The following is a 23,483-nucleotide window of genomic DNA, read 5'->3' on the forward strand; positions in this document are numbered from 1 at the left end:
GGGATTCCTTCATGCAAGAATATGGCAAACAGTTATTCCAAAAACCACCTCCTGCAAAGTCCATGGGTAGCGTGATAGCTTGCTCCCCATTCATCTGAAAGAGGAGGGGATGGCGTTTAGTTGCATCAGGAACACAGCCTACTGATCTCTCCCTAAACATGGACCAGTTACTCCAAGCAACACCTTCAAGCAACAGGGCTAGTTTAGCTATTCGAATTATTTTAAACTTCTCTCCCCTCTAAAGTGTTCCCTGAGTCATCATTGGCTGCAGGGCTTGGCTGTCATATCAAACTCCTGCCTTGGCTCAAATGTATTGGTATGGGATAATGCCAATGATTAGTAGATGTTTCCCAAAGTAGATCAATCCCTGAATATCACAGATGAGTATCTACAGACACACTAATAATTTCTTCAGTGCTTCTAACACTATCTATTCAATGGGCTGCACTATTTTGACTTGCCCCATTACTAGTATTTCATTATTTCAAACAGCATGGAAGGAACATGCTATACTATATATTTCCCCAATGGTTTCTGTTCCCAACAGTTGTGAACTGAAGTGAATAACTTTGCAGGGAGGGAAAAAAAAGAGGTTAAAATTAAGCTTGTTTAATTTTCAGTGGTAACATGAATGTTTCACAAGTACATTGGAATTTGGGCTTTACTGATGATTACTGACTCAACAATGGTCTCTAGGCTATGATCATATTTTTGTTTTCAATGACACAACATGGACAGAGCTGGTATGTTTAGCATCAATGTATGACCTTGTTATTAAGCATTAAACAAGAGCCAATTCTTCCCTCAATTTCCTCTGTTCTTTCCTTGTCGCATCAAGTCAGATTTTGCAAGGTATTGAAATGAGACACTGAAAACTAGCTGGGAAAATCTGTCAAAATGCTTTAAAAGCCCACAGGCCATACTTAAGTATGTTATAAACAAGAATGAATGAAGGAAAATCCAGAATGAACGAATGATGTAGACTCCTGATCACAACCACGCACATGGTGGTGAAAGATCCAAATGTTAGAAATGCTCCAGCACTAAATTCAAGCCACACCTGCATTGTTCCCTTTACAAACACTTAATTTCTTCTGGATTTAGTAGCAAAATATTAGAGAGGTGCTGGTAACAACTAAAGTATGTCAACACTGCACATTAAGCCCAGGATCTGACTCAGGTTTGAGCCCAAGCCCCATTTCTGTCTATGCTCAAATCAAACTCAGGTCAGCAAGCACATAGGCCCCAAGTCATAGGACCCTGCAAGGGGAGTGGATCAGAATCAGAGTCTCACTGTGACTGACTCCAAGCCCTGTCATTCTGCTGTGTAGACACAGGTGAAGCTGCAGACCCAAGTTAGAAGGTCGGCATAGTGCCGTATGGATGCAACATGGCTGTGAGACCCAGGTCCAGCAATTGTAAACTCAGGTTTACAACACAGTTTGGACACTCAAGCACAGTCTTGGAAACACTGAGTCCACAAGGCCTCAGTCCCACAGACCCAGGTTTAGTGTGAAATGTTCATATACCTATAGAGCAGGGGTCCCCAACGTGGTGCCCACGGGAGCCATGGCAATTGCCATGGCGCCCACAGGGCATCTAAATGCACCCGCATCCTGGCTGGCGGTGGAGCATCTGCTGAAATGCTGCCGAATTTCTGCAGCATTTCGGCGGCGACGCCTCTCAATGACACCGCTTGCCGGCAAGTGACGCCATCGAGAGGCGTCGCCGCCGAAATGCTGCAGAAATTCGGTGGCATTTCGGCAGATGCTCCACCGCTGCCCTGGTCCTTCGTCTGGCGCCCGCGAGACAAAAAGGTTGGGGACTACTGCTATAGAGTTTAAGGTCAGAAGAGACCACCATATAGTCTGACCTTCTGTATATCATAGGCCACCAACACTACAACTCAATAGTTAAGGTAGAGTTCCATTATGCATTTAAAGCACGGAGTCAACCTCTGTACTTTGCATGAAAAATACAGATAACATCCCCAAATTTAAGCACTGACTCTGAATACTGAATGGATTTAAGGGCAGTGTTAAAGGTGTTTGGGAGCCTTAATTGTGAATTTCTGACCTTAATATGTCTGAATTTCTTTTAAATGTAACCTCAACTCTAAATTTCCTGGGTTTGTATTGCTTGGCTCTGGGATAATTGCAACATCCTGAAAATGCTTTTTACCCTTAAGTTCACAAAATGTACTCATATAACACCATCCTTACAAATTCCTAGAAAGAAAAGTCTTTGCTAAATAAATTTTCTTCTGAGGGTGGTACAACTTTAAGCAGTACTTATTTTATTGGATTTCTTGAAAACATGATTTTTTAAAAAATTGTCAAGTGTTCACTTTTAACATTTCTCACCATAGTTTAATTTAGAAGAAATTAAACTAAAATAATTAGCATTCTTTTTTCAGTTCTATAGTATACTAACGATCAGTAGATCTCATTTTCTACTTACTTTGTACCTGATACAAAAATACATCTAGTGTGCAGTTATCTTTTAAAATAAAAAGGACATATTCTAGAAAAAATCCTCAGAGATATAAAAATATTCTTCTGAACCATATTTTTTCCTTTAAAAAATTACCATTCCTGCCTCTTTCATGAACAAGTGTCAAAATCTGTCCAGATCACAAATTTTCTGGCATAACAAAACAAGGCCCCTAACAAAATGCTGAAAAGGACCCATTTTAAAGTTTTTTAATCTCAAAAAGAACTTAATTTAATCAAAATTTTAAGAAAATATTCTAATTGCCAATGAGAACTAATCCTAAATATTATCTAAAATCAGGAGTTCTCTTTTTTTTAAGAAGGTATTTTGAAAGTATAAAGGATCTGTTTTCTTCTTAAATGTCCACCGGGTGACAGGCCCCTTTAAGAGGGAGCAGGGTACAATGCCCAACTGGGCTTAAGGGAAGGCAGGACACCACTGCAGGCAGGTTTAGGCAGATGCCTTCAGGGAGTAAGAAGACTCCTGCAGGGCCCTACACCAGCAGGGCAAAGGTAACAGATGATGATGATGATGATGAAATGCTAAGGGAGATTAGAGAGGCTATCAAAATTAAGAACCCAATAATAGTGGGGGATTTCAATTATCCCCATATTGACTGGGAACATTTCACTTCAGGACGAAATGCAGAGATAAAATTTCTCCATACTTTAAATGACTGCTTCATGGAGCAGCTGGTACAGGAACCCACAAGGGGAGAGGCAACTCTAGATTTAATCCTGAGTGGAGCGCAGGAGCTGGTCCAAGAGGTAATTACAGCAGGACCGCTTGGAAATAGTGACCATAATACAATAGCATTCAACATCCCTGTGGTGGGAAGAACATCTCAACAGCCCAACACTGTGGCATTTAATTTCAAAAGGGGAAACTATGCAAAAATGAGGGTGTTAGTTAAACAGAAGTTAAAAGGTACAGTGACTAAAGTGAAATCTCTGCAAGCTGCATGGGCGCTTTTTAAAGACACCATAATAGAGGCCCAACTTCAATGTATACCCCAAATTAAGAAACACAGTAAAAGAACTAAAAAAGAGCCACAGTGGCTTAACAACCATGTAAAAGAAGCAGTGAGAGATAAAAAGACTTCCTTTAAAAAGTGGAAGTCAAATCCTAGTGAGGCAAATAGAAAGAAGCATAAACACTGCCAAATTAAGTGCAAGAGTATAATAAGAAAAGCCAAAGAGGAGTTTGAAGAATGGCTAGCCAAAAACTCCAAAGGTAATAACAAAATGTTTTTTAAGTACATCAGAAGCAGGAAGCCTGCTAAACAACCAGTGGGGCCCCTTGATGATCGAGATACAAAAGGAGCGCTTAAAGATGATAAAGTCATTGTGGAGAAACTAAATGGATTCTTTATTACAGTCTTCACGGCTGAGGATGTTAGGGAGATTCCCAAACCTGAGCTAGCTTTTGTAGGTGACAAATCTGAGGAACTGTCACAGATTAAAGTGTCACTAGAGCAGGTTTTGGAATTAATTGATAAACTTAACATTAACAAGTCACCGGGACCAGATGGCATTCACCCAAGAGTTCTGAAAGAACTCAGATGTGAAGTTGAGGAACTATTAACTAAGATTTGTAACCTGTCCATTAAATCGGCTTCGGTACCCAATGACTGGAAGTTAGCTAATGTAACCAATATTTAAAAAGGGCTCTAGAGGTGATCCCGGCAATTACAGACTGGTAAGTCTAATATCAGTACCGGGCAAATTAGTTGAAACAATAGTTAAGAATAAAATTGTCAGACACATAGAAAAACATAAACTGTTGAGCAACAGTCAACATGGTTTCTGTAAAGGGAAATCGTGTCTTACTAACCTATTAGAGTTCTTTGAAGGGGTCAACAAACATGTGGACAAGGGGGATCCAGTGGCCATAGTATACTTAAGATTTCCAGAAAGCCTTTGACAAGGTCCCTCACCAAAGGCTGTTACGTAAATTAAGCTTTCATGGGATAAAAGGGAAGGTCCTTTCATGGATTGAGAACTGGTTAAAAGACAGGGAACAAAGGGTAGGAATTAATCGTAAATTCTCAGAATGGAGAGGGGTAACTAGTGGTGTTCCCCAAGGGTCAGTCCTAGGACCAATCCTATTCAATTTATTCATAAATGATCTGGAGAGAAGGGGTAAACAGTGAGGTGGCAAAGTTTGCAGATGATACTAAACTGCTCAAGATAGTTAAGACCAAAGCAGACTGTGAAGAACTTCAAAAAGATCTCACAAAACTAAGTGATTGGGCAACAAAATGGCAAATGAAATTAAATGTGGATAAATGTAAAGAAATGCACATTGGAAAAAATAACCCCAACTATACATACAATATGATGGGGGCTAATTTAGCTACAATGAGTCAGGAAAAAGATCTTGGAGTCATTGTGGACAGTTCTCTGAAGATGTCCATGCAATGTGCAGAGGCGGTCAAAAAAGCAAACAGGATGTTAGGAATCATTAAAAAGGGGATAGAGAATAAGACTGAGAATATATTATTGCCCTTATATAAATCCATGGTACGCCCATATCTCGAATACTGTGTACAGATGTGGTCTCCTCACCTCAAAAAAGATATACTGGCACTAGAAAAGGTTCAGAAACTGGCAACTAAAATGATTACGGGTTTGGAGAGGGTCCCATAAGAGGAAAGATTAAAGAGGCTAGGACACTTCATCTCGGAAAAGAGGAGACTAAGGGGGGATATGATAGAGGTATATAAAATCATGAGTGATGTGGAGAAAGTGGATAAGGAAAAGTTATTTACTTATTCCCATAATACAAGAATTAGGGGTCACCAAATGAAATTAATGGGCAGCAGGTTTAAATCAAATAAAAGGAAGTTCTTCACGAAGCACACAGTCAACTTGTGGAACTCCTTACCTTAGGAGGTTGTGAAGGCTAGGACTATAACAGCGTTTAAAAGAGAACTGGATAAATTCATGGTGGTTAAGTCCATAAATGGCTATTAGCCAGGATGGGTAAGGAATGGTGTCCCTAGCCTCTGTTTGTCAGAGGATGGATACGGATGGCAGGAGAGAGATCACTTGATCATTGCCTGTTAGGTTCAATCCCTCTGGGGCATCTGGCATTGGCCACTGGGTCGGTAGACAGATACTGGGCTAGATGGACCTTTGGTCTGACCTGGTATGGCTGTTCTTATGTTCTTAACAGCTGGGAAGGCCAGCGGAGAAGGCCAAACTCCAGGCAAGAGATGTTGGCAGAGAAGCAAAGACAGAACGTCAGAGTGGTGGGGTTGTGCCCAGCTTGGAACTGGGGTGGGGAAAAATTAACTTAAAGGGATGATAGACACCAGGGGGATGGGGGGGGGAGGGTAAGCTGGGCCCAGCTACACCTGGGATGAAGACTTTGTAGGCCTGTGTTCTATTTTGAAAAACTTTGTGCAGGACTTAATAAATTGGACCCCAAAGGGGAAATGTTTTGAATGTCTAAACTATGTTGACTTTAAAGGGACCTGAGCGCAGGGGAAACTGAGAAAGACCTCAGCAGAGCCATGCTTGATCATCAGGGGGAGCTACAGGGCAGGCACACCCATTTAATCCCTGATCAGATCAGTCTTATAATGGGACACTGGTTTTAACATTAACCACAGGCAGGCTATTACTTTTCCCATACTAAAACACATACACCTACAGAGTTGAACTAGAACCTGCTTCTACTGCTCCAAACACACTGGCCTCTACCATGTGAGTTAAAGGAACTTTTCAGTTTCCTGTCAGTTACAGCACTGCAACCCACCAATGGAGAGAAACATGCTCTTTCATACATAGCACCCTACCTTGTTCCCTGTAAAGCCATTAGTAACCAAAAAAACATAATCCATTGATATCAATGGGAGTTCAGTTGGGATCAAGGCTATGTATACACGCGCGCACACACACACTATTTTCTTCAGATATTACCACTGCATGAGATTTCAAGGAATTGTAATTAACATTTGCACTGAAGGGGCATAGAAATGTTTAGCATATCTGGCACGTAAATACCTTGCAACGCTGGCTATAACAGTGCCATGCAAACACCTGTTTTCACTTTCAGGTGACACTGTAAATAAGAAGCAGGCAGCATTATCTCCCATAGATGTAAACAAACTTATTTGTCTTAGCGATTGGCTGAACAAGAGATAGGACTGTGTGGATAAATAGGCTCTAAAGTTTCATATTGTTTTGGTTTTTAGTGCAGTTATGTTAAAAAAATAATTCTACCTTTGCAAAATGCACTTTCATGATTAAGAAATTGCACTACAGTATTTGTATGAGATAAATTTAAAAATACTATTGCTTTTATCTTTTTGCAGTGCAAATATTTGTAATAAAAATAATAATATAAAGTGAGCACTGTACGCTTTGTATTCTGTGTTGTAAAGGAAATCAATTAATTGCAATTATTTTTTTAATTGTTTGACAGCCCTAAAAATATTATTGACCTGTAATTCAAATCCAGCTTGCTGAATTCTCGTCAGACTTTGCAGAAACATTCTCCTTTGCCTTCAGGGTAAATCTGACTATTTTCAGGCTAAACCAATTTTCCAGGCCAAAGTTATAGGTGGGCTAAAATAAGATGTTACAATGGAAGCTGGGTGCAATCTTAGCCACTCCCTAATACACAAACACACACAAGATATATTTTTCATACATATATGTATGTGTATACACGCACACACACACACACACACACACACACACACACACACACACACACACACACACACACACACACACACACACACTCTTTCCTAGTATTCATTTGGCTGGCCATCCAGAAAAGACCAATGTTCAAAGAATTAAATATTGCTTTGAAGGATTTTCACAGCTAGAAAAAAATCAAAGCCCTGACCTGAAGCTATGACCAGAATGTACATTACTGGAAATTTCTCCCAGTAGTAATTACATCCCTCCGTTCGCTGGGGAGTATCTGTGCATAACACGTGTTTAACCTATGACACCTTTTCTTATCATGGGTTGGCAGGCTCCTCCCATGTGTAGAATACTCCAGTTATCTCTGCTTTTTGGTTTCACTACTGTAAGTAAATATTTGCTAACCATGTCACTAAAACACTGATTATATGCCAGGCTTCAAGGTCTTATTGCTAGTAGTAAAACACTGAGTTTGATGTCCTCTAGTCTATTTAATGAGTATTGAATTTCTCTGGAAAGGGCACTAAGTCAGAGAGAGTTGAAAGATCAAGCTCGTTGAAGTCAATGGGAATTGAGCGTAATTAGCACTTTGCAGGAGGCACTCAGCAGCCTGAGGGATTGGGCCTTTCAGAGCAATTAACATTTCAGTTGTCATCATACAAGTCAATCCTGTTGATCCTACCCTAGTCACCTAGGTCAGGGGTCGGCAACCTACGGCACGCGTGCCAAAGGTGGCACATGAGCTGATTTTTGATGGCATGCGGGGCAGGCTAAGCCGCTCAGTCCACCGCCACTCTGGGGTTCCCGCCGCTGGCCCCTTGCCAGTTGGGGTCCCACCATCGGTCCCACTCAGCACCCGCTGCTGGCCTGGGGGAAGGAACCCCAGGCTGGCAGCAGGCTGAGACCCCAGCTGGCAGGAGCCAGTGACCGAAACCCCAGAGCGGCGGCGGGCTGAGCTGCGCAGCCTGCCACCATTCTGGGGTTCCTGCTACTGGCCCCTTGCCAGCCGGGGTCCCACTGCCGGTCCCACTCAGCGCCCGCTGCTGGCCTGGGTGAAGGAACCCCAGGCTGGCAGTCGGCAGAGACACCGGATGGCAGGAGCCGGTAGCTGAAACCCCAGAGCGGGGGCTGGCGGAGATGCTCAGGCCACTGCCGAAACCCCAGCGCTGGGCGGGCTGACCCACTCAGCCCGCTGACGCTCTGGGGTTCCAGCTGCTGGCCCTTTGACAGCCAGGGGCCCCGCCGCAGCCCCACTCACCTTGCTTCCAGCACAGGCCCCCTGCCAGACAGGGTCCAGGCCTCCGGTCCTGCTCAGCCTTACCAGCCGCCAGCTCCACTCACCTCAGCTGCCGATTTGGGGTTCCAGCCATTTAACAACTGATCATTCAGAAGCCTGTCTGCAGCTTAAAGTATCCAAATACGTGCCACCAGACACTGGAAAACTCAGCAAGGAAAAGCAAGGGCAAGGATCACACTAAACTGATAAGATCTGCATTTTAATTTAATTTTAAATAAAGCTTCTGAAACATTTTGAAAACCTTGTTTACTTTACATGTAACAGTAGTTTGGTTATATAGTACAGACTTATAGAGAGACCTTCTAAAAAACATTAAAATGTATTACTGGCATGCGAAGCCTTAAATTAGAGTGTATAGATGAAGACTTGGCACACCACTGCTGAAAGGTTGCCGACCCCTGACCTAGAGTATGGAAGGAAACAACGCTGGCCAAAATAAACACCTATAGTAATTATGGGTATATTTTCAGAGCACATTTCCTGTTTTATTCTTCTGCAGAAGATCAGGTATGTACACTACTACTTTGCTCAACTGCAGAGAAACTTGTCTGTTCTCCACAGAAACTATGACTGTGTGTAGAAATTAAGTATAATGAAATGAAATAATTCCATTACCACCTGAGACATGTGGAGAGAGTCATCTAGTTCTCACACATTTAAAAAACCACAAGAACATTTCATCTCCCATCAAAAACCTCACAGTTCAGAGACAAGTAAAAAAAGACGGAGAGAGACTCAGAAGCAGCATGAAAGAAGGTTGCTGATACAGTAATGAAAGGACAGTTCCCAGCTGGACACCACAAGAACAAAATCTAGCTCATGCACTGATTGGACCCGCTACTGAGCATGGTGATGTAGTCAGTTTTTCAGGGTATCTAGCAATAAGCGACTGCATAAACCAAGAACAAGATCAAGCCTTCAGTCTTAGGGCTTTTCAAATAAAGCCAAGCATGTTTCTCTTGTGAAGCAGGAGAAATAGCCACTGTTAGTTCACCCTGAATGACCTTTTACTTAGCTCATCAGGGTAGCAGGAGGCTGATAGAGGGTTTCCTCTTTCTTCCTACTGACAGGGAAGCAGATTTCCACAGCACTAAAGATATGGACATTTACCTGAGTCTTATTCTTTTCCTTATTATTGATCATTTTATTATGATAGTGCCCAAGGATGAGGGTCCCATGGAGCTAGGTGTGTATGTCAGCAGAGTAAGAGACAGTCCTGGCCTTGAAGAGTTTATAATCTCAATAGACAAGACATGCAACACGTGGGGAGAGGAAGTATTGGTATTTTCATTTTACAGATGGGGAACTGAGATGCCAAGCAATCCTGCCTTAAATCTGCAGAGAATAAAATGCAAGATAATAAGGCAACAAACAGTGGTTGTAATTTTTAAAGAAGAGATACTGTACACTGAGTACAGTATATTAGGAGCTTTATTATGGGGATTGAACAGCTCAACTCATTAGCAAATCATGACTGATGTTCTGTTGCCCTGTACTGTATTAAACTCTTTTGTTGTTCAGACATTTGGAGAACTGATGCTGAAATCTATCTTTTGTCTCATTTTCCCCCTCATTCAGGACTGCCCAGAAGTGGGCATACACTTTAATCTGTAAAGGACAAGGTAGCACACACTGCCTCTTCCACTACACCCCTAAACAGAGCCCCACTGAAAATAGTTCATCTTGAAGATACATAATGGTCCATTCCCAGGCTCTGAACAGAAATACCAGGACAGATAGATGATTGAGTAAGAAATGAACCAGATGCAACATGGCAGTTAGTGACATTTGAAATAACTTAGCTCCACAAATTAAAACACAAGAAAAATGAATGAAAAGAGGATCCTGGCAAATATGCAGGAAGTGAGGATTTCAGACAAAGTTTCTCTTCTCCAACCCAGTTTGAAACTCTCCAAGAAATGCAGAGAAATGGATGCATGTGCAGCCAAACTTGATCCCTTTAAGGTCTGCAATCTAAGCACATCTCTGACTGGTGATAATGCAGGAAAGACCCAATTGGATTCAGCACAGCTTTTTGTGTCAACGGAGCATTGCTCTGACTAATCCATTCTTGGCCTCTCTGGGCAGTATGTGGTACCGAGGAATAAGATAGCTGTATCACCACTCCGATGTGCATACCTTTAGCAGGCTTTATGTGCTTCTCCAGTCAGAAAAAGGTAACCTGTACCATGAATGCATATCCGTCTGCCCCTTTATAGGCCAGGATGCAGTATCAGCAGCCACATCAAACAGCCAGCGGTTTCCTGCTCAAAGGATTTCAGACACAACCGAGTCTTTACTAGCCCTAAGTTGGCAGAAGCATTCCTTGCTTCTCACACATACTGAGCAACTTCTGGTTTTGGTCCTCTTCTGACACCAGCTTAGCTCCTGCCCCCTAGATCTGTGCAAAGAAGGGACCCTCCCAGAGGTGAAAGTAAGCTGGTACGGTCCAGTACAGTGTACCGGCAGGGGGCAGCTTCCCCAGGCCAGCAATTTAAAAGGGCCCCTGGCCCTTTAAATCGCTGCCAAAGCCCCACTGGCAAAGCCCTGGGGTAGCGGCGGTGGCTGGGAGCCCGGGGCCCTTTAAATTGCCAGGGAACTGGGAGGGTCCAAGCCAAGAATGACAGGCCGCTGGAAGCACAGGGTCTTTCAGAGAGCTATCAGATTTGGAGCAGGAAGTTGTTGCCCCACCACCATGACCGAACAAGGAGGTGGAAAAAGGAGACAGGATCTGCAGAGATTTCTTCCCCCAGAATTGCCTTCCATGGTAAGGATATCCTGGGCCCCTGCATGGATACTGTCCCAGAGACCTGACTCATGCCAGGCACCACAGAACAACACCTGAAGTCCCTACCTTTGCCGCAGGGCTGCCCGAGGGCGGGGGGGGGGCAAGTGGGGCACTTTGCCCCAGGCCCCACAGGAGCCCCCCCGAGAATATAGTATTCTATAGTATTGCAACTTTTTTTTTATGGAAGGGGCCCCTGAAATTGCTTTGCCCCAGGACCCCTGAATCCTCTGGGTGGCCCTGCTTTGCCGTTCCTGCAGTGCTCTGTATTTGACACGCTTTCTTAGGGGAAAGACTTCAGACAAAGGTTCCCCATGAGCCCCGTCACACTTCCCACCCTCTGCAACCAAGATAGATCCATAGGCGTAATATACAAGGCGGAACAATACTGTCAGGAGGGCACAAATGACATCATCAGCCTGTGGATGAGACTATGACATATTTAGGTGACAGTCTAATGACACTAAGATGCACCCTTCCATTGATTTTGTTGTTGTTGTTATTGTGTAAAAAGCCACACATACTGGAAAGCCCTTGTCACCTTAAAACCATTAATCAGAGGAGCAGTGGTCTTTAAAATTAAAATACAAAACACTTTTGCCTGTGTGCAAATTTCTTTTAGCTGTTTTTCCTTTGGAGATAATGAGATTGCAGGCCTGGAGCATTTAATACCCCAGTGTTTCATGTCTATTACTAAGGCGTGTGGGGGTGCATGAGAAAGAGAGAGAATGCGTGTGTTGTGGTGTTACTGTGGCTTTAGGGGGATGAATAGAATCTTTAGGGCATGGGAGCCGGCCACAGGAAGAGGCTGTTGGTTTTAGTTTAGTCGGATAGATTGACTGAGTTAAGATGCTCTGTATATAAGTTAACTATGTATGTAATACAGACTGTTGTTAAGTTACTAGCAATGAATTATTATTAAGATTCATGGATTACCTGAATATAAAACAATACATGTGTATGTCTGTGTGTATCTATCTATCTAGATATATATACGTGTGTGTGTGTGTGTATTGACTCTAGGGTGATTGCTGGAATGATTTTACCAAGAAATGTGGTGGATTCTCCATCACTAGAAGCCTTTAAATCAAAATGGGACCTCTTCTTTAAAAATTCGCTCTAGCTCAACCACAAGATATGAGCTTAATATAGGAACCACTGGATGAAATTCTCTGGCCTGTGCTATGCAGGAGATCAGACTAGGTGATCTTAATGGTTCCTTCTGACCTTAAAATCAATGAATAAATACTGCAAACCACTCTAGAAGGCTGCACTATCGATGCTATTAATACTAGTCTTTATGCACCTTTGATACTGCACAGTGTTAACAATATAATTTAAAAAGGACAACTGAGCCCACACAGCTTCAGACAGAAGAGTCTGTCAAGCCCTCTCTCATTTATGTGGGCTCTGTGTGGTTAGAATGATCTGCCATTACACTGCAAACACATCTGTTCAACACTTACAGTAGGAAACAAAAAAACAGACAGGAAATGCTCACAGCCAGTCTGTAGTGGACTGTAACAAACTGAATCAAAAGGGCCACACAATTTGCCATTACCTGAATAACAGTGACATTAAGAAGTCAAAGAACCTTTTATATACCCCTGAAATGAATCCTGGTGATGAAACTCTGATTCCTGGGTACTGAGGCAGGGATTCCTCCTCCAGGATTGAAAGGACACAGAGCATCTCAATTAACTGCTATTTCTAGCTTCATCTTGAGAGCTCAAAATAGAAATGCGGGCTTTGCTTTGCATCCGACTGCAAGAACCAACAGAATCTTGGAACGGAGGACTCAAAATGCTGACTCTCAACTCTGCAGTATGTTCTGCATGGGTAAAAATAGATATCTGATTAAGCATTAAAAGTCATATTCTCTAATCTCTAGCATAAGCAAATGTACTACATTTATACCTTGTAGGTGGCACAAGGCTAAATCTCTGTGTCTGTATATAGAGATATACATAGAGATTTTTATATATGTATTCAAAAATATGACTTTTTGCAGACTTTTCCTCAACAGTTGCTTTTGCTGGCAAACAGACAAGTTCAGATAATAATATACTGAAAGCTTCAAAGCTTAGAGCTAAAGTCTCAAAACATCTCACTTGATCCAGAGTTCTAGAATTAAAGTGCAATGCATCCTCATTAAGCAGCATCTGTCAATTTGCTTTTTCCAAGTTACAGAGGCATTGGTAGTGTCGTAACCCTAGAGCTGAAGATGTATTAAGATTTATACTAAGAGCATGACTCAATTTAGTTTCCATTTTATACACGCTAACTCTTCCTAGAACAAATGAATTTTCTACACATTCTTCCTCTCTGCCCCTGACAAAACCCCATATATTCATTTTGAAAGAGGAAACATTGAAAGACCAGCCCTTCCTAAAATTTGGTCCTGAGACTCTCAGTTTTCTAGGGTCCCTTTTAGCTAAAGAGCCACTATCACCACAAACTCCAGTCTCCACACGCGCACACTGATAACAGATTCATAGATTCTAGGATTGGAAGAGACCTCAAGAGGTCATCGAGTCCAATCCCCTGCCCTCATGACAGGACCAAATACTGTCTAGACCATCCCTGATAGAAATTTATCTAACCTACTCTTAAATATCTGCAGAGATGGAGATTCCACAACCTCCCTAGGTAATTTATCCCAGTGTTTAATCACCCTGACAGAGAGGAACTTTTTCCTAATGTCCAGCCTAAATCTCCCTTGCTGCAGTTTATGCCCATTGCTTCTAGTTCTATCCTTAGAGGCTAAGGTGAACAAGTTTTCTCCCTCCTCCTGATGACACCCTTTTAGATACCTGAAAACTGCTATCATGTCCCCTCTCAGTCTTCTCTTTTCCAAACTAAACAAACCCAATTCTTTCAGCCTTCCTTCATAGGTCATGTTCTCTAGACCTTTAATCATTCTTGTTGCTCTTCTCTGGACCCTCTCCAATTTCTCCACATCTTTCTTGAAATGTGGTGCCCAGAACTGGACACAATACTCCAGTTGAGGCCTAACCAGCGCAGAGTAGAGCGGAAGAATGACTTCTTGTGTCTTGCTCACAACACACATGTTAATGCATCCCAGAATCACATTTGCTTTTTTTGCAATAGTATCACACTGTTGACTCATATTTAGCTTGTGGTCCACTATATCTCCTAGATCCCTTTCTGCCGTACTCCTTCCTAGACAGTCTCTTCCCATTTTGTATGTGTGAAACTCATTTTTCCATCCTAAGTGGCGCACTTTGCATTTGTCTTTGTTAAACTTCATCCATATTAAAGGCAGCCTCTTTGAAAGTATTTGTATCAAAATTAATTATTCCTCTTATTTGGCATAATCTATTCTAGCTTCACCAGGTGTAGCCTGATGGAACTATCAAGTATCATCAGCTTCTTCATTTTTCCCGGGTTGCCTGATGGATCAGCTGTGTTCTGCATGTTGCCCTACGAGGACAAGTTGGGCAGCACGGGTGAAGCGGGTGTGGCAGCTTTCACAGGGATGCGCAAGAGGCCAAGGAAAAGGGAAGGAGAGGTTCTGTGCACAGGAGCTGGGGAGACTGGGACCCGCTATGGAACTGAGAGTGCGGGAAGCTCAGAGCCTTTACTGCTACAGCACCCAGCACATGAAGGGCTCCACTGATATTACTGTATCTGCTGCTCCAGTAAACGAGGCAGGCTGTTGTGATTTGTACGTTGTGAATGGTTCCACATTAGAGCTGAAAGGGATTTCGCTGTGGAATTAGCGAGCATATTCAGGCAGAAAGTTATGCTAGCTGAGGCTGCTGTGGCTGTGAACATCCTCAGCTGCGGGGTTATGGCCAGTTGCTGTGCATGCGCTGACTGATGATTGTGGGGAGCGGTACATATCACTGGTGCATATTTAAGTCTTGCAGAGAAGCGCCTAGAGCAAAGGACAAGTGCTGCCTTTTTTAAATGGATGTGTATATAAACAAATAAATGTGTGTTTGCTTTACTGGCAACACCCTGGATTACTGAATGTGCTGGTTGAATCTGAACTGGAACAATCTTAACCCTAGGTTCATGAAGATTTTTGTTCTGAAGTAATAAATAATAGAGTCAAGGAGATAGTTAGAAGTTTAACAACTGCCAAAGCATGGAGATTACATTTCATACAAAGCTCTTTCTTTTGCCAATGACTTACCTTGTCACTACACCGTAAATGAATCTTTTTATCCACCTGTATCTGCCAGCATTGAAAGCTGCTGCAAATGCAAAATAATTAAAAGTAGCTACTGGCAAACAGCTCCATCAGCAAGCACGGAAAGAAAATCTTCTCTTAAAGTTGCTGGAACATGTCTATTATGTTACTTTATTTACAATAAAGCAAGTAATCATTTGTCACAGATCCTGTAATTACTGCTCAGAGGTAGAGGCATGATAACCAGCTCAAACTACAGATTCAATCCATAGCTGGAACAAGAAGTTTGTGAAACCCTCACAAGATCCGAAAGAGTGAAAATAAAGCTAGCACAGGAAGTCAGTGTGATATTATATGCATTATAATTCCAAGGATACATCCTGAAATTGTTAAGAATAAAAAAGCAAAACCAATGTGGAGCTCCCCTGCTATGACTGTTTACAGGTTAAAATTGTTTACTTACAAAGTCTGAATTGGTAACAGAAAAGCAAGGACTCGGAGTCTAGGCTTATCCCTTAAAGTCTTTCACTGAACAAGTTTTCCTTGTTGCAACCCTCGCTAAGTAGACCCAAATTTCTCATCTGCACAGAGAGAAGATTTCCTCCCCTGGAAACTAATCATGATAATTCAGAACACTTAGAAGTCAAATGTAAAAAATGTACTAAAATGTTAGCTAGAATAGTTTTGCAGTGTACGTTTCCTGGCTCCAGAGGATGAAATCTCCTTACGATATGCTGAGAGTACTTGCTCACATACAGGAGTTCCTTCTTCTGGCTGATCTACTGGAGCAGTTCCTGTAGGTCATTAGGAAAAGGCCATGGTTTTGGATCCAAAGTCTAAGTACTGCATATTGTTGTCAGATAATCATGGTGCCACTATATGAAAGGTCAAGCGATTGCTACACACCAAAAAGGGATGCCGATTTTTACCCACAACGTTGTGACAACTACAGCACATAATACTAGGATATAAAGTGACACTATATAAAAGATACAGTAAAAAATTCTGTATTGAGTAGAGAACTAAACAATATTAAAACACGAATGATACCAATGGCTATTGTTCAGGTCACCTATGCATTTTCATTATAAACACACTCACACAAATGACATTTCAGTCACAAATTTTCACCTTCCAAGCTGAAATATCCCAGATCCAGTCTCTGCCCAAAGTTAAGATGTTACAGAATGTTTGAGCATTTCTGAGAGAGAGGAGAATGGGAGCACTGGAATAGCTGGGGGTGAAGATAAAGATTTGGCAGGTGTGACTAAGTGAGAATTTTTAAAAATATTTTTACGAACCCTGTGTGTGTCTCAGTTTCTTCTTTATGCTGCATTGTTACCCTGTGGGGAGAAAAGGACTGTTTGCTCTCGGGACAAGCTAGGAGATGGAGGTGTGGATGTCACCTAGCTGTTTGGACCTTAATCCCCATATTAGTGGACCTCTTGAGAATACAATGGCAGATCCAACTGCCCGGACAAGCAGTGACCCAAAGGGATATGGACTTCCCTGCCTCTCAGCAAGGAGACTGAGCAGCATTTCCCCACCTGGAGAACAAAGGATTGGAGAGATGTAGGTGGGGGTTTAATGTGGGCTGTGGGAAACAGTCGGGCACACCTGGGCATCTGACAAAGGAACTCAGATGGACAGAGAGAGATGGATCTTGAACAACGGGGTTCACTTCAGCTTGGCTTGGCTCTGCGTTAACCAGAAAGAACTATTCTTTAACCTTCATTTTTCTATGCTAGCCTAAGGACTTCCTGTGCTGTGTTCCAGATGACTAATAAACCCACTCTTTTGATAATGCTGTGTGAATGTCACTGCAAATGCTTGGAGGGTGCACTGATCCCTAAAAAATCCACAAGTCTCCATCACAGGTCTGTCTCTGTTGGACTCACTGACTGGAGTTCACAATGTGAAGCAGAAGTGCTTCAGGTCCAGAGGTCCAGTCTAAGGAGGCGGTGAAGCTGTGTGGACTACCCTGGAGGAAGAGTGAGTTCCGTGGCACACCAAAGGGCTTCCTCCTAGAGACCATTCCAAAGCAGGGGCCATAGCACTGATCCTGTAGATCTGTGACAGCAGGGAAACAGCCCTTACTGAGGACTTTTAATGTGACTAACTTATGGGCCTTTGAAGAACACAGTATGCAGATGCACAGCCATTTATCAGAGATAACTGCCTGATGTCCAGCAGGAATTCAGGCCGTGCGATAACTTAGCTGCATATGTGATCTTCTTATAGGTGTGGGCTTTCTGCATTCAGTGCACTGTAAAGTGCAAATTTAGTGGAGGAGACTTGCCTCATTCAGGCCCCCACATCCAGCAGAGCACTTAAGCATATGCTTAACTATCAGCATGGAAGTAGTCCCATTGATTTCAATGATAGTAATACTTCATTGGTACTTAATACCCATAAAGTCCTTTGAAGACTGCAAGTGATATGACGGTGCTAACTACTATCCCTTAAAATTTGATTTTTGAAACACTATATTGTGTTACATGTTAGAAAGCAAATAGGGGGATTGGAACAGAGAAACTTTCTAAAGACTGAAAATAAAATTTATGCTAAAGAATATATTTCTGTTGTAATATATTGGGAATAACACCAGTTATCTGGGACCTGTGCTGTTCAACTCAGAGTGGATAAAAAGCAATGGTTTTTTTAAAATAAATAAATAAATAAATAAATTGATTTTTTTAATTTAAATTGGATTTTTTTAATAAAATGCTTTTTGAGGAAAAAGCCTATCTAAAGATAGTTTTAATTAAGATACATTATAGCTCAAAGATAGCTCATCATGGAATAGGGATTACAAATTCTAAATCTATAGTATGAGACAATATATTCATGTAATGTTTAAGAAAAGTTGTGTAAATGAGTTCCAATAGTTCATGGATTAGAGACCCAATTTTATGGGGCTCCAGGGGCTTCTGTATAGATTATTTAGGTTAATCTTTCTATCTACCTAATGGGACTCAGTCTAGAAGATACCATCAGAGATGCTTAGTTTTACAGTTCTCAAACTGTGGATTTGTGTCTCCAGAGATAACATGCTTGTTAACAGTAAAAATGTTTTAAAATAAATAAATAAATAAATATAGAGAGGTGAGAAATAACAGACCTCAACCCTATTGTCCCTTTGCAAATTTGTATACACAGAGTCAATCCCTTACCTCTCTCTAAAAGTGCAAAGTTTCAAAAAGTTCAATGACTAGCAGATTGTTGGGGATAGACTAGATCTGGACAAGGAGAAGAAGTCTGGAGATAAATGCGAGAAGGGAGGGACAGGCAGTAGAAACAAAATTGAAACTGTTTGAGCAGCATATTCCAGAAGTCTTGAGGTCTTAAATTTTTGTTTTCTTTTTTTTAAATATTTCATTTAACTATTTTAGTTAAAAACAATTTTAATAAAAACAAACCTGATTTTTAAAAACTTGAATGTTTAACAAATTCTAACATCATATGCTTGTTTTGTTAAAATATTATGTTTGCTGTTGAAGAAAAAACCCCATGTTCTGAATGTCCCTAAACCTCCAACTTACAGAGAAAGGAACTGGACAACAAGGGATGGATCACTCAAAATTTTCCAGTTCTGTTCATTCCTTCTGAGGCATCTGGCACAGGCTGGTCAGAGACAGGATACTGGGCTAGATGGACCATTGATCTGAGCCAGTATGGCCGTTCTTATGTTCAAGCAGAACACCAGTAAAATAATTCATTCATTCTTACAAGATACTGCAAATATCACTGCATCTGTCACCCTCTGAAGTGTGCTGGTGACATGTGTATGCGCTTACCTTCCTAGCTCTTCCCCAATTTCATAAACGTCTTCCACCTTCTGTTGTTTGAACACAGCCATCCCTGGACTCCTCATTGATGCACCCAGATAATGTGACTGGAATATAAATACAAAGATGGTAAATTAATTGTGCAGTTTAAGAGTAGCACAAGCTCAACCACAGTAACCAAAGAATCATTAAAAACACACTTCGTTTTGAATCTATTCCAGCTCATTACGTTCAAAGTTACCATCACCTGATGGCTGTTCTGTGGACTGTTTGAAATAAATGTGGTGGTCTGAGTCCAGCTGCCAGGAACTGACCCTGGGAAGTGCTGAGTACCCTCCACTCCTTTTGGCTTCCAGTAGTGTACAGCACCATGCAGAATCAAGCTCCTGGATCCTCACCCAACAAAGTGCTTAAGAACATGCTTAACTTAAAGCATGGATATAAGACCCATTGACTTAAATGGGACTAGTCACATGTGTAAAAAAGTTAAGCACACGCTTAGCTGCTTTGCTAGATCAGGGACATTAGCAAAGCAAAAAAACCCCATCAGAATCAGCAAAATTGGCCTCCACATGGGCAGTTTCAGCAGAAAGGCTGAGGATAGAGTGGGCCAGGAAACTGAAATTCCTTTTTCCTGCTTGAGATGGTCAGTGTTGAAGCACATTGGTGGGGCAGCATGGGCAAGCTTGCACTACTGCTGTGCAGATCAACAGAGGGATTTGGTCTCCAGGCACCTCTCAGACATGAGTCATTTCAAACAGGGGGAAAAAGCAGCAAAGGGCAGCTCAGAACTTGCGTACCTATTGCTCTGCACAGCCATGAGATACAATCAGGTTCATTTCCCAGGCTCACTCCCTTCCTGGGTAGCAGTGTCTGAGAGATCTGCAGAAGAAGGGCCCGATGCTGGTGGGTTTCAGGATCAGAAGCGCCTCACATTGCTCTGTAGTGACTGCCTCTGACTATTTTAAGAGCAGTGATGGATTTTGAAGGGGGTGTCTTGCCCAAAGGAAAGTTATGGTAATATAAATCACAGGGCCTTGACAGGGTGGTAAACAAGAAAAATAAGTGGCTGGGTGGCCTAGGAGGAATAGTCCTTAATTTCTGTGCTAGAGGTATTTGGTTCAAATTCCAGGGATGCTCTGGTGGATAGGAATTACATTTTAGGCTCCCAATTTTTTTTGGGTGGAGGACAACACAAAGAACAAACCACAAGTGACAGATGTTAGTTACATCACTTAAGACACGATTGGAAGGTGATCAGACCTACAGGAATGAGGGCAGTGTAAGAACCTATACAGAACAGAATTCTCCAACACAGAGCTCCTGGATTTTCATTTTACATTACAACATTTTTGAGGCAGCTGCTGTGTGAAAGGGAACGGAAAAGCCGATCTGGAAAACATTTTATAAAGTATTCATATCATTCAAATTCCTGCGTACGCAGGTGTTTCATCCCAAAGAGTTTTCATAATAAAATTAAAAGGATGATGCTAATATGAGTGAGTCTCATTAGGGAAGAAATTTAGGCCCAAGCAGGGTGAACAGATGTCCTGATTTTATAGAAACAGTCCCAATATTTGGAGCTTTGTCTTCTATAGGTACCTATTATCCCCCCCTCCCCCTCACACACATCCTATCCAAATTTTTCACACTTGCTATCTGGTCCAAAATCCAAAGTGTGACACTGGAGTTGTTAAAAACTGATCAGAATGCCCTATGGATTCTATTTTTTTTAAATATCCCCCCAAAAGCTGACCCCTTGACTGAATCTCTTTTATGCACAATGTTGCTTTTCTTACCTGTCCACTCAGTTCAGAGACTGCCACCTACCAAGTGAAAGTGCAAGATCACGGATCCTGTTCCTTAGGGTAGTGATTCTCAACCAAGAGTTCACTTACCGCAGGGGGCAGGCAGAGGCCTTCCAGGGGATACATCAACTCATCTATAAAAGCAGCAAAGAATTCGGTGGTACCTTATAGACTAACAGACGTTTTGGAGCATGAGCTTTCGTAGACTACATGCATCCGACGAAGTGGGTATTCACCCACGAAAGCTCATGCTCCAAAACGTCTGTTAGTCTATAAGGTGCCACAGAATTCTTTGCTGCTTTTACAGATCCAGACTAACACGGCTACCCCTCTGACACTTGATCAACTCATCTAGATATTTGCCTAGTTTTACAACAGGCTACATGAAAAGCACTAGTAAAGTCAGCACAAACTAAAATTTCATACAGACAATGGACTTGTTTATACTGCACAATATACTATATTAGTGTTTCTCAACCTGGGGGTTGCGATTTATTTTATAATTATATGATAAAACGAGAAAGTAAGAAATTTTTCAGTACTAGTGTGCTGTGACACTTTTGTATTTTTATGTCTGATTTTGGAAGCAAGTAGTTTTTAAGTGAGGTGAAACTTGGGGGTATGTCAGATAAATCAGCCTCCTGAAAGGGGTACAGTAGTCTGGAATGGTTGAGAATCACTGCCTTAGTGCACATCCCTACAGAAAAGATTGCTAAGTTTTAATACAGGAACATGCTGAGCAGCTTACAATATGGTTTGATCTTTCTTGTGTAAACAGGACCCCCCAGTTATACTCATGTCATGGACCATGCTATAGCCACTATGCAGTTCATTATTTTTAAGTATGTTTTCACATCCCTTACAAATATTTATAATGTTACAGTAAAAATGTAACTACCTCAAACTTATCTATCAGAAATTCTAGTGCACTCCTGAGACAAAGGCATTTCAGGCACAGCTGTCATCACCACATCTCTCAATTCAATTCTCATTTGCCCATGTGGATTTAGACCCAGTGCTTGCAAGCAATACATTAGGAACTCTCAGTTTCTGTATCTCTTTACTCTGATGAGCTTTTTAAAGAATGTCCTTCACTCTACAATACTTTTGCACACTGGAGAACTAGGAGTAAAAGCACATCAAAACCTATTTTGATCCTTTAAAATTATGTTCCATCTAATGCTGCAATAAGACATGGCTATTTAGATAACTTAGTAGACTTGTAATGTCTTTAGACAATAGCTTTGAACTACTGAAAAACTATTGAAAGGGACTCTGTCAAATTGAAACTCAAGTTCCTTTAAAAGATTTCCCTGTGTTCCCAACACTATCTTAAATCATAGCACGAAAAGAGTTGTACAAATCTAACTGCCTTGTCACAGTTCATGCTGTTAGTTTGCTTTTGCCACAGCATAGACTAGCCAATTTATTCTCACTCTTTTTTTTTTGGGGGGGGGGCGGGGAATTGTCAGGTTTTTACACTTAGGAAACAAACACTGCAGATTACTGGGATTCCTTTTCAAGGATAGTGTTTCCATTTAAACTAAGAAAGAAAATCAAGGAAACATTCCCCCCACCGCCATGTACTGCTTTCTGAAAGCCTGATTTAACAAAGTTTATATGTTGAGCCTACAATTACTTCTCAGTGACCCCTAGTCTCAAGAGGAAAGATTCCTGTCTTAATGTGGCATCAACCCTTAACCTGAATAGTGAACTATGACTAACACTTACACTCATAAAACCTTATCAGTAAATGAAGGGATGCAAATAAGATTACAAATCTCTTTTTTAAAAGTCCAACTCAGCTGATCCTTGCAAAGGGAGGAAGAGAACCAGTATCTGGTGCCCTCCTCTGCTATTCCAGCATTTCCATAACTATTTAATACATTCCAATAACTCTCACTAGATGCTACATTTAACATCTTTGTTGAGCATGCTTTTGTGCAACACCATTTTCTTAGTATTTTGAGATCCACATGAATTTCAATAACATATGATAAGCACTCCAGCTGTCTAATTGAGCATGATTTGCCCTGTTATATGCATATGCCAAATGTCCATTATCCATTCATGATTTACTAAATGCTCTACAGAATTGCCTTTCTGCGATTCCCAAGTTTGAGATGCTGAATGTAGCTCATTTGTTCCCTTTTGACCCTTTCCCAAATGATGATAGGTTCTACTACACTGCAAAATAGTGACCCAAGGGAAACAATGTATACCCCAATACTGAAGACATTTAAAACTAGAATGGATAAAGCACTAGAAAAATAGACAGTAGGGAACAATTCTGTGCTTCTGACAAGGGTGGACTTGAGCACAAAGGGCTTCTATCTCTGATTTCCCTTTCTATTGCCATTCCCCGTCAGAGATCTTCTCAAGCTCCCTAATTGATTACTGTTGCTACATGCTGAACATTCTGAAAGGTGCAGTAATCTGGCTGAATCTGTTATTTTGTTCATTGTTTACTAGTTTGTTTCCTCCTCCCCAAA

General features: G+C 41.6%; 1 protein-coding gene across 1 annotated transcript in view; it reads right to left on the minus strand.

The window, feature by feature from the left end:
* Nucleotides 1–23,483, minus strand: part of DAPK2 (death associated protein kinase 2) — a 73,451-nt gene that overhangs the window by 43,651 nt on the left and 6,317 nt on the right. The window contains exon 2 of the mRNA XM_030578984.1: nucleotides 19,193–19,290. Within this exon, the coding sequence (XP_030434844.1) occupies nucleotides 19,193–19,269 (77 nt within the window). The 5' untranslated portion in view covers nucleotides 19,270–19,290. The remainder of the gene's footprint in view (nucleotides 1–19,192; nucleotides 19,291–23,483) is intronic.

This window comes from Gopherus evgoodei, chromosome 10 (assembly GCF_007399415.2).
Source record: "Gopherus evgoodei ecotype Sinaloan lineage chromosome 10, rGopEvg1_v1.p, whole genome shotgun sequence".
NCBI lineage: Eukaryota > Metazoa > Chordata > Testudines > Testudinidae > Gopherus > Gopherus evgoodei.